The sequence below is a fragment of the Leptodactylus fuscus genome, chromosome 1 (genome assembly GCF_031893055.1).
Source record: "Leptodactylus fuscus isolate aLepFus1 chromosome 1, aLepFus1.hap2, whole genome shotgun sequence".
Lineage (NCBI taxonomy): Eukaryota > Metazoa > Chordata > Amphibia > Anura > Leptodactylidae > Leptodactylus > Leptodactylus fuscus.
Window position 1 is genome coordinate 270,790,163 of NC_134265.1, and position 12,656 is coordinate 270,802,818.

The window sequence follows — 12,656 nt, forward strand, 5'->3', positions numbered from 1 at the left end:
CCACATGTAACCATACACATCATAGATGTCTATTACCTCCCCACTACCGCAATATTACACATCTGATGTTCCTTCCAGCAAGATACATGTATATTTGTGTCATAGTGTGCTGTTATGTAATAGTAATGCCTGCATAGCCATGTCATAGAAGATTGTCACATGGATGTCTGCTATAGTAATACATACACAGTTTGTGTTATAGAAGACTAGCTGGTACCTGCAACTTCGTCTGCGGTGATTGTAGCAGTGGGTAAATACAGGCGCGGGTAAGGTTTTCGTACTGTGTATAAGGTATGGGATATGAAATGTAACTTTGTATCTTGTTGTTGCTATAATTCAGAGAATACATGAGACTTTTGTGTTGAAGTTAATTTGTATTTCCGCTGCTATACGGTGTTGGTATAAACTGTACATAGTGTCTTTGGGACAGAGGTATTTGAAGTGAATATACCTCGATATACGACATTGTATGCTTTGTTATTTTCTGCCAGTAGTGTGTTGACATTTTTTTGTTTTTAAAAGTTGCCATATTCTGACAGCAGTCACTTTTTTATTTGTCTGTGTCGGCAGATGTCTTTCTTTGCGGGGCCGGGTGTAGTTTTTAGTTGTTGCATTTTCGGGAAATGCTATTGGTTTCATCACTTTTGATTGATATTTGTATGATAATGAAAATAGTGAAAAAACAGCGGTTTTGGACTTTTCAGTATGTTTGCCGCTATGGCGTTAAGCGTCCAGGCAAAATATTTGTATAGCTTTGTAGAGCGGGCGATTTCGGACGTGGGGATACCTAACATGTATGTGTTTCACAGTATTTAACTACTTTTATATGTGTTCTAGGGAAAGGGGGGGGGGGATTTGAATTTGTAATACTTTTTTTATTTTTATTTTATTTTTTTTTTTTGCATTTATTAGACTGCCTAGGGGTATTGACATGGGTGGGCTGTGTCGCGGATTGTCAGAGTGGTGGGGGTTGGCAAACATGGCTGCTCCGGAGCGTTAAAGAGGGCAATATGAATTTTGTGGCTTGCTATGGTCCAAAGTGTGTGAGATTGCAGAGATGGTGGTGTGAGTTTAGGTTTTGTGGGGGTCCTGGCACAAACGTATGTGTGCTATTGTGACGAAAAGTAGCCTATTGCGCAATCGGGTGTATTAACTATGTTTGTGGAAATTTTCAGCCAAATCGGTGGAGCGGGTTTTGCGTGATTGAGGAACAAACATCCAAACATCCAAACACACAAACCCACAAACTCAAATTAATTAATTAATAGGATTACCACATGCCCATTGTAACTGCAATGTACTGCTTTCTGTTCCCCACTTTCACCCTATCCTTGTAATAAAAGAAAAAGTTTGGACACTGCTCCAGAGTGCATAAGTTACTGGGAAGGAGTTTAGCTGCCTGTCAACCTATAGCCCACACACAAAGGGAGGACAGAACAAGCACAAAACAATTGTGTACATAAGTTGTATGAATGGTGTACAGACGCAAGGATAGGATACAAAGTTGTTGTTTTTTTATACATACTGTGTGTGTGTGTGTGTGTGTGTGTGTGTGTAAATATATATGTATATAGAGAAAGGTGACAGGCAGAGTGCTGGAGTTCCAGTATTTCAACCCCAGGTTTCTGACCTATGTGTGGTCCAGATGTGGGTCCTGGTGTTGTTACTGGGCCATTAAAAAGCTGCAGAGCCTCCACTGCAGGGCAGATCGTGGGAGCGAGAGGAAGAGCTTGGGTCTGTCCAAAACCACTGAGAGTGGATCACCTTCACAGGCGTATGGAGTCTTACAAAAGCCTTTTTCGCTCCACTGGGATATTAGGGGAAAAAATGCAAATCTGTTTAACAAGATATAAATATGAAAACAGTGCCTCTGCTTGCTGCCCTCTACAGGTAGCCCTCTTAAACATCATGCACGACTTTTTAACAAGCCTTTAATGCTATGGTGCGGGGATTAGCCAAATCAGTATCCCAGCTGTGGACAGCGCTGTTTCGATCTGGTTGGACGTCCTCAGCACAGCCTAGGGAAAACTGATTTGGCAGAGATGAAAGACTTCTAGACCAGGTTCTGGGGATAATATTACTCCTTAAGGAGAGATCACCTTCACAGGCGTATGGAGTCTTACAAAAGCCTTTTTTTTGCTCCACTGGGGGATTATGGGAAAAAATATGCAGGCAGAGGCACTGTTTTCCTATTTACATCTTGGAAAACAGATTTGCATATTTTTTTCCCTATATCAGGGAGTGGAATTCTATAATTTAGATAACTATATTAACTACATGCTTAAAGTTTTTCCAGGTAGTTATCATGGTTCCCAAACCATATAGCTCCACAGTAGGAAAACTTTCTATAAATGGCACTGCCTGAAACATGTCAGAGTCAGAAATCAGCTGATGGTGAGGAGACTATAATAGTAAGGCATTATGTAATGTTATTTCTTGTCGACTAATTTCTCTTACTAAGCTTTTTTGAGAAGGCTGTGTTCACCATCCTTGCAGTAAAAAGTAACAATTCAGATGTTATCTTTTGGAAAAACCCTCAGCAGATTCCAAGGAATCCTATTAAGGCATCAATAGGTTAGATAATTGTATATTTTAGTCCGCAATATCCAGCTAAAAGAGGATCTTTTAGCACCTCCACCAACAGAAACTCTTTGCACTCTTTAATACACGCTGCTTTCAGCACAGTAAGAATTTTCTCTCGAGGCTCCCACCATTCCCTAGCAATCAGTGCAGTTAGTTTTGGTGCCTTATGTAATGTCAAATGGGTAGTGTCAGGCAGGAGCAAACAAAGAGGCTCAAAACTTCAATCAGAGACGGTCAGTTCAGTCACCTTTCTTGTTCCTACATGACTTCACTCACTTGGCATTAGAGAGTTTAGTTAGCATATCAGACCCCAAAACTAATTGCACTGATTGTTTGGTGGGGACTATGGAAATATTCCAACTGTGCCAGAATCAGTGGAGTGGTGCCTATGGAAGAATGAAATGAGCTGTAGTTAGTAGCGGTGATAAAAAGTCCTCTTTAAGGGGTTGTTCCAAGTTTTAAACTGATTAGAGGAATTTGACCACTTGAAACCCCATTAAACTAGCATATACACGTTTGCTCTTAGGACTAAGAATAAATCCAGAACTCTATATCCAGCAGTCCATAAGTGGAGCAGTAGCATGCAGATTCAAGCACCTCTCCTTTCATGCAAGGGGGACACAAGATCACCGTTCTTACATTCATTGGGAGTCCCACCAGTCAAGACTCTGCAATGGATAAGTTCAATACTCGGTACAACCCCTTCACCATTTTTCAAGTGTAGTGGTTTACAGTTTCTGTATGCATCTATGAGCCCAAACCCCTCATCTACGTCTTACACCTGCAGTTGTTTACATAGTTTTCTGAAACATCAGTTGTGGGTTTTTTTTGGTTTAGATGGAATTTACAATTCAACATGAGTGGAACGGTGTCCCCATAACACATGATCCAGTGGAAGTCTTTCTGAAACCATCTCCTGAAGGGTTACAGATGGATGTTTGTGCGCCATTTTTCAACGACCCTCCTGCACCGTTAGGCCCAGTGGGAGAACCCTTCCAAGGACTTTGGGACTATGAAGGTTTGTATGTGTATATATGTTTTACAGTTGCCACAGCCCAAGATAAAAGAAGAAATAAATTTGGATGTTTCTCGCCAACTGATGTGTGTGTATATGTATGTATACCATAACCAAATAATATAGATTTAATTTTCACTATAGTATTCGGCTAGTTTCAGATAGGTTTATTCGGTCCATGAAATATGGACCCTATGTTGGGTGTATTTCTCAGACTGAGCACTGCCAATGACCCAGTCTCACAGCTTTATAGTTAACTAAGATGCTGTGAATCACTGCCTCACCATAGGACTACTGTCTCATACATAATGGACGGTAGCTCAACGGTGAGGCCGTGACTCGCAGCATTTCACATGCTGAATATGTCTGTCTGAGACAGTCCTTGGTGATTGCTTGATCATGTGGTTATCAAACAGCAAGGATGTAGTGATTTATTTTTACTTTTTCTCTCTTATTTTTGATCAGCAACATGTCCTTAGAGTTACGGTTCTCAGATGGTATGTGGCATAGCATATTATGAGAAGATACAGGTTTAGAAGAAAATATTAAAGGGAAAGAAGAAAGATTATGACCAGTATGTAAAAAAGGTTATCTATTAGTTTGTTGGAGGACAAGTCCTAGCACCCCCCACCGGTCAGTTATTTGAAGAGGTTGCTGCTCTCCACAACCGATACTAGCTACTCTCATTGAAGTGTATGGGACAAGAACTGCAGTACTATTTCTGGCCACTATCCATTGCTGCCACTGTGCTGTTATGCTGCTGGTTCCATAGCACAGTAGCCTGTTGAAACTGGTCTCTACTGATCTGATATTGATGACCTATTTCTATTAATCATAATCTCCTAAAAACCCATTTAAAGACGACCTTTCACCTCCTCAGGCACATGCGGTTTTACATACTGCTAGAAAGCCGATATTGTGCTGAATTCAGGGCACTGTTTGCTTTCCCATTATGTACCCCCGGGCTGGAGATATTGGTGCCGTTAGTTTCTGCACCAATCTCTGTGCACCGTTAGAAGAATGTTCCTGACATGTCTAGCTGAGCTGTGAGGAACGCCCCTCCTGACAGTACTCGTCCATAGACTTGTATTGGGGGGGGGGCTTTCTTCACAGCTCAGCGTCATCGCTAGGCAGTAAGGAACGCCCCCTCCTGACAGTACAGGGCTACGGACGAGTACTGTCAGGAGGGGCGTTCTTCACACTTCAGTTAGACTGTCAGGAATGCTGTTCTGACAGTAGGCAGAGATCGCTGCCGAAACTAATGGCACCGACGTCTCCAGCCCCAGGGCACAGAACGGGAAAGCCGACAGTGCACTGAGTTCAGCGCACTGTCGGCTTTTTTGCTGTATGTAAAACCCCATGTGCCTGAGGAGATGAAAGGTCTTCTTTAAAACTTTTTTTGAGACTATCAATTGTTTTCAAGTGTTAATGCTTCTGTATAATGTGTCTATGGATCTAGAAATTATAATCTATGTAATATTTGGAATACCTTTTTTTCTGTCACATGCCTGGCTCCTTGTACCTTAGGGAGGGTTCACACGGTGTAACGTGCTGCGTGATGTGGCACGTCTACGCCACGGGAGCCTTTGCGGGCCATAAACGCTCCCATTGATTTCAATGGGAGCGGGGATCATATGCGCCGCGCTAGTTTGCGGCCGTGATTTTGCGGCCGCAAAATAGCGCGGCGCATACGATCCCCGCCCCCATTGAAATCAATGGGAGCGTTTACGGCCCGCAAAGGCTCCCGCGGCGTAGACGTGCCACATCACGCGGCACGTTACACCGTGTGAACCCTCCCTTAGATCTACCTTTTACTCTTAAGTGCTCTAGCCTTCGCATCTGTGTTTTGTGTTAAAAGGTGCAGCTCTGAAACTCTTTTGTTAAAGCTATAGAACATGGTTTGTATGAAAACGCCCAAACTCTAACCTCGAATGTCTCTACCATGTTCAGTAAGAGTTTAGCAAAAAGTTGGGGTGTAATACAAAACTACAGGATCAGAATACATATGGTTGTTTTTTGTAGTCTGTAACAAAGTAACAACAGGTTCACCTAGGTCTGCATAGGAGCTGAATATACACTCACCGGCCACTTTATTAGGTACACCTGTCCAACTGCTCGTTAACACTTAATTTCTAATCAGCCAATCACATGGCGGCAACTCAGTGCATTTAGGCATGTAGACATGGTCAAGACAATCTCCTGCAGTTCAAACCGAGCATCAGTATGGGGAAGAAAGGTGATTTGAGTGCCTTTGAACGTGGCATGGTTGTTGGTGCCAGAAGGGCTGGTCTGAGTATTTCAGAAACTGCTGATCTACTGGGATTTTCACACACAACCATCTCTAGGGTTTACAGAGAATGGTCCGAAAAAGAAAAAACATCCAGTGAGCGGCAGTTCTGTGGGCGGAAATGCGTTGTTGATGCCAGAGGTCACAGGAGAATGGCCAGACTGGTTCGAGCTGATAGAAAGGCAACAGTGACTCAAATAGCCACCCGTTACAACCAAGGTAGCCAGAAGAGCATCTCTGAACGCACAGTACGTCGAACTTTGAGGCAGATGGGCTACAGCAGCAGAAGACCACACCGGGTGCCACTCCTTTCAGCTAAGAACAGGAAACTGAGGCTACAATTTGCACAAGCTCATCGAAATTGGACAATTGAAGATTGGAAAAACGTTGCCTGGTCTGATGAGTCTCGATTTCTGCTGCGACATTCGGATGGTAGGGTCAGAATTTGGCGTCAACAACATGAAAGCATGGATCCATCCTGCCTTGTATCAACGGTTCAGGCTGGTGGTGGTGGTGTCATGGTGTGGGGAATATTTTCTTGGCACTCTTTGGGCCCCTTGGTACCAATTGAGCATCGTTGCAACGCCAAAGCCTACCTGAGTATTGTTGCTGACCCTGTCCATCCCTTTATGACCACAATGTACCCAACATCTGATGGCTACTTTCAGCAGGATAATGCGCCATGTCATAAAGCTGGAATCATCTCAGACTGGTTTCTTGAACATGACAATGAGTTCACTGTACTCCAATGGCCTCCACAGTCACCAGATCTCAATCCAATAGAGCATCTTTGGGATGGTAACTTTCAAAATGTAGTCCAGTCTGCCTGCAGTATGGAGGGGCTAAGCAGTTTCATATTTAGTTTTGTTAGTAAAGATTATGTACAACATCATTTATTCATTGACTGGCAACTCTCTCTATACTATCTCATACTAGCTATATTGTCAGTCAATGAGCCGGGCCCCTCCAGTGATCAGTTGAGCAGGGGAACGAAAGTCACTCTAAGGCCTCCTTGTGAATTGAGTGACAGTGTGCTTGCGTGACTGGAGCTCCATTCGCTTCTATGGGGCGTTGGCTGCATTACAGTCCCAGCAGACCCCTAGTAGTGAATGGTCACACAAGTGCAGTGGCGTTCCATTTACAAGGAGGCCTTAACAGAACTTTCGGTCCCCTGTTCACCTGATCACTGGGGACCCAGTGGATGAGCCCCCAGATATCAGACATTTATTCCCTGTCCTTTGGATAGAGAGATATTTGTCCATAACGGAACAACCTCCTTTATATTGAATTTCAGGTTCGGTTTTGCTAGTGTTTCAGTCCCACTTGGACCTTGATCACAGCCTGGCACTTGCAATAGTAATCACTCTGCTGGAGTGTTGTGTCACTGGCTTGAGAAGAGGAAGTGGTAACTATCATAGTCCTGCATAACCCTTTTAAATGAATAAAAAACTAGGTTGCTGTCATAACCGCAAGCAGTGCTGGGATTGCCGATGCCTTGCCTTCTGATTACAGGGATTGTGCAGAATTAGAATACATGGCTGTTTTATTCTTCTCAGGAAAAGACAACACATCTATGGTCGCTTGGCTATGATGTAGTTCAGTATTATTCATTTTAATGGGACTGAGCTCTAGTATTGGCATGTGAACATTGGACGTGAGGTCACTTCCTGAGAAGTAGAAGGCAGGCATGCTTTCTAATCCTGCACAAACCCTTTAATTCCAGATTATTTTTCACTAGCTGCTACCCGCGACTTCGTCTGCGGTGATTGTAGAAGTGTGTAAATAGAATGGCGGGTGAAATGTTAGTAGTGTGTCAAAGGTATGGGATATGACTTTTTGTAAATTGAGAGAATACGTGAGCCTTTTTTGTTTAACGTAGTTTGTATTTGAGCTGCTCTACGTTGTTTTGCGAAAGTGTACATACAGTGTTTGGGAGCAAGGTCTTTCAAGTTAATATACTTCGATATATGACATTGTATGATTTGTTATTTTCTGCCAGAACATGTAAGTTTTGGGAACAGGATACTCTTGAGCAAGCCACAAAAAGTTGTCCATGTGAGAAGCCTGGTGTGGCCAAATGTATCCCTGCTACTTTCAGTGTTTGTCCTTGGGATTTATTAATAGTCATTGCAAAAGCCAACTTAAGGGGAAATTGTAGTCGTTTGAATTGAAATGGGAAATTATTTGGTATAATTGGAATGCGTGGGATTAAGACACTGCCCTAGCTCAGTGTAGGCAGCGGAGATGAGCAGAAGGATGCCTACGCGCAGCGAGGGACAGACCGGAGCCGCAGGACAGGTAAGAGAAGGCGGCGGATGAGCTAATGTGGGCACGAACTGGAGACATGATGGGGGTAGCGCACTGTATGAGCGATTGTGGAAGGGAAGGGCTATGGCAGGCGAACGGCTAACGGCCACCCGACATGCACCGTAGTACAACGGGGTTTGCCGGCAGGGAGCAAAGGCAGTGTAAGGGAAGTGAGCGGTGGTATGCAAAGAAGCGGCTATGGCGGGCGGTTGGCATACGAACATGAGTGGCATGGGCCGTAGCAAGGGGGGTGAAGTGAGGTGCAAGTGACTGTGAAGTGTGTTTGGGGAGGAAAAGTGGAACGATATGGCATTACGGGAGAGCGGTAAGGTTATTATGGAGCGTAAGGTGTTGTTACAGCGGAGTATAGAGGCCAGAGGTCCTGGTAGTGGAAGAATAGTATGTAAACTTACCAGTGTCGGGCTGGTGGATGTATCCTACAGAGGAAACAGCAGGGAGGTGATAGCGGTGTCGGGTAGTGTTGCGGCCTGGAGCCAGTCTTTCGGGTGCTGCGGCCTAAGTTGTAAGTGCAAAATGGTGGCGTGCTGGAAAGATGTTCTTTATGTGTGCAAAGTGCGCATGCTCCTGTCAAGATAGTGTAGTAGTGTGGTGGGTGGTGCCGCGGATCCTCCCAGTGCTGGGGGTCGGCAAAGATGGCTGATCCTGAGAGTGACAGAGGTAGCCTCCTGCAGTATGGTGAAGGTGAGGGTGAAAGTGGGAAAGAATATGTGAATGTGAGTGTGTGGGGTTAGGGGCTAGACTGTAGAGGGTAATGTGAAGTTTAGGGGCTTGCTATGGTCCAAAGTGTGTGAGATTGCAGAGATGGTGATGTCAGTTTGTTTTTTGTGGGGGTCCTGTGGAAAACGTATGTGGGTTATTGTGTTGAAAAGTAGCCTATTGCGCAATCGGGTGTATTAACTATGTTTGTGGAAAATTTGAGCCAAATCGGTGGAGCGGGTTTTGTGTGATTGACCGCCAAACATCCGAACATCCAAACCCACAATTCCACAAACTCACAAACATTTCACATTTATAATATTAATAGGATTATTGTTTTTGGTGTTACCATGAGGCCAGTAATAAGTTACAGCACTTTGCTTCCTTATAAGAGAATGCATCTGTGGCCCCAGCACTAAGTATGGGTATGGCCACAATCGAAGCAGCGTGTGCCAGCACCCTGATAATGGAACTTTTCAAACAAAACTATAAACCAATCTATTCAGCTTTTCCTGTTCTGGAACATTCTGCCTGTAGATTGCAACAGCTTTTGCTTTACGCTAGGTTCACACTAGCGTTCGACAGTCCGTTCTGAGCTTTCCGTCTTCTGCATGCAGAAGACGGAAAGCTGTCAGACCGGGTCCGGCCGTGAGCGGCTGTGAGTGTTTTATGCTCTCCACCGCTAAACCGCTTTTTTAAACCGGACACAGAGTACTGCATGTCTGACTCTGTGTTCAATTTAAAAAAAATGGTTTCGCGGCGGAGAGTATAAAACGCTTACCGGTGCTCACAGCCGGACATCTTTCAAACCCATTCAAATGAATGGATGTGAAAGAGTCCTGCAGGTTTCCGTCTCCTGCCTCTGTTTTGTGCAGGAAACAGAAACCTGCATGAACGGAGACCGGGCGCAGATGTGAACGAGCCCTTACTCAACACTATTTCCAAAGTGAAAGTGTTATTTTAGATGCATTGGAGCAAAGACAGAAATAGCAGCATTAACGCACATAGCCTAACTATGATACCATTAATTACATGGCCGGCACCAATATTCTGTAACTTGGAATAAAGCTGTCAGAGTTCAGTTTATGGCCAGCTGCCTAAATGCTTTTGTGCTTGACCATCAAACAATTCTTGAGACGTCCATTAGACTCCATCCCTGTAGCTTGCTTGCCATATCACGGCAGTTGACAGCATTTTGCTGAAGCTTCTGGCGGGCTGCTAGTAATGTATGTTTGACAACACCCTGTTTGTGCTCGGTGGGATTAATTAGTGGTTCATTCATTCTTCTGCCAATTGACTCCTGTAATAATTAACCCAGCGCTACTTGTATGGAAGTCTGTTGTGAAACCCTGACCTTAGCCATCAGCACGGCTGATTCTCACTATGGAGAATGCTAACCATCACTGCTAAATGAGGGCAAGTCCATAGAGGCAAGTCTAGATCTGAAAGTAAAATTAAGGCTGAAGTAAGGATAAGTGCTGAATTTGATTTACATCACTGCCTTCAAACCCTAGATTTCTAGGATGTAGGCTGACCTGGTCCAGTCACCATGACCTGATACATTTTGTACTGGAGTCAAGAGTAATGTTCCTGAGCAGTTTCTAATCTCAGATTGACTTATTGGTACATTGTGTAAATGTCACATCAGCCCTGGCTTAGACATAGTCCCCAAATACAGTGGCAGCACTCTATAAAGAAATAGTCAGTTTTCTGCGACTCGTGGTTAACCATTCTTCTTTAGCCTACCCGGCATGCTTTCAAGTAACTAATGGAATATGTATAACATAACAATAAGCGTCTCACTGTTTGCAGCTGAACTGTTGACTGTTGGCTTTGTATTATTCAAGAACTGACACACGCCATAGATTTAAGGTTAAGAGTTTTTTATTAAGAAAAAAAATTTCAAACAAGCGTGGCATGAGTTAAAAAAAGAACTGCAGTAACTCTACTCACCACCAACACTCAAGCACCAGTTCATTGTATTATCCATTCTGAACCTGTTAGGATTTTTTTTTTTTTTTCGTGTCAGGCAGCCCCTTTAGTTTTTCTTGATATCCAACCAACCACAGCTTATTAATAGTAGACATTATGCTGAGCCCTTTCATACTTTTAGTCCAATCGATGCACATTTTCCTTATAACAGCTGTTTTAGAAACAAGCAAATGAGGCTCAAACAGTGTGTGTATAAGTGTATGCAGCATCCTGGAGTGCTGCTATGTTTGTGTTTGTCTATTGAGCCTCCAGGTTATTTTGGTATGTCCTGTCTTCTATGTTCAATATTTAATGTGATTATTGTGCAGCTTTTCCCTATTCATTTTCCTCCTCACAGTTCAAAAATCATGCCTTGGTTCAGCCCTGGCCCATCACAGGCCGCTGGATGGGGGACTACAGTCTTCCTGGCGACCGTTGAAAGACAGTCTAGAGTTAGCAGCCACCCTGCCCAGTTCATGCTGAGCTGTGCAGAGGGAAGACCCAGACTGGACTTCAGTGGCCGCCAGTACAGCCACCAGTACAGTCTCTAGGAGGATTATTGATCACCCCAGGCTCTTCCAGAGACAGTCAGGGAATTCATTTGTGTGTCTCTACTGAATATTTGCCAGCCGTGCCGTGCAATGGAGGACCCTGACAGGAGGAATTCATTTGGGTCTAGTCTCCAGGTAACCAGATCCCTGTCAGGACTCCTTGCCTCACTACAGCCCCCAACATCTTACACTGGGAGTGGCACGAGTGCAGAAGTAGGCAAAGATTACTATTCCTGAGACTGTAACATCTCTGGGCATAACTTCCTATGACCAAGGCAAGGGGATTGGACTGTGAACTACCAACCCCATCTGCAAGCTGCTGGTTCTGCTGTTTTTTCTGGTTAATAAACTGTTACTTGTTTTTCACTGCTACCTGGACTCCTGAATCATGCCTGCATTACCATCAGGGCTCTTCTGAACACCATCATATCGGCTCAGAGAGGAGAGGTCCCCTCCCCAAACTAGAAGTGCCCCGGGGAAAATACTACTACTACTACTACCTCCACCAACCGGTAGAGCTGCAGGACCCCTCTCGACTGTGACCAGCCCTGAAGTGGGATTGGGGTACGTGTGGAGTGTGCTCAGCCTAGCAGGTGGCACAGCCAACGCCACTACTACTCCGATCTCCTCCACCGGGTTGCGGCATGTATGGCATACTTTCCCCCTTGCAATGTGAGGTGTGACTTTTATATATTGGCATTGCAGTTATTAAAGGGCAGGATTTTATCAAGAAATACAAATATCAGAGTGTATTTTTATGCAGAAGGTGACCTGGATGATATTGCCCAAGGAAGATTACATGTACTTGCTCTGATTCTCCAAGTGGGAAGTAAGTTTATGGTTCTCTTTAAGAAATTAAAAGGTTGCTTCTCACTTGGAGAATCAGAGCTGGTTTACATATTATGCTCCAGGGGCCATATCTTTTGAATAGGTGGACGGATTTTAAAAAGTCTATAGGCGAGTACTGTCAGGAGGGAGTGCATTACTCACTGCTCAGCGTCCCCCATCTGACAGTATATCACTATGGACATACTGTCAGGAGGGGCATTCCTTACAGACTGTTAGGAACGTCCTTCAGACAGTGAAGAGCTATCGGTAACAGCACTGATATCTCTTCCCCTGGGGCACATAACAAGTAAACCGACAGTGAGCTGAATACAGTGCCCTGTCGGCTTTCTAGCGATATATAAAACCGCATGAGCCTGATAACATGAAAGGTCCTCTT

General features: G+C 44.2%; 1 protein-coding gene across 2 annotated transcripts in view; it reads left to right on the top strand.

Moving 5' to 3' along the window:
- LOC142218683 (UPF0462 protein C4orf33 homolog) overlaps positions 1-12,656 on the top strand; it is a 78,116-nt gene that overhangs the window by 32,674 nt on the left and 32,786 nt on the right. For both annotated transcript variants that reach the window (XM_075287572.1, XM_075287563.1), the window contains exon 2: positions 3,421-3,601. In XM_075287572.1, the coding sequence (XP_075143673.1) occupies positions 3,421-3,601 (181 nt within the window). The remainder of the gene's footprint in view (positions 1-3,420; positions 3,602-12,656) is intronic.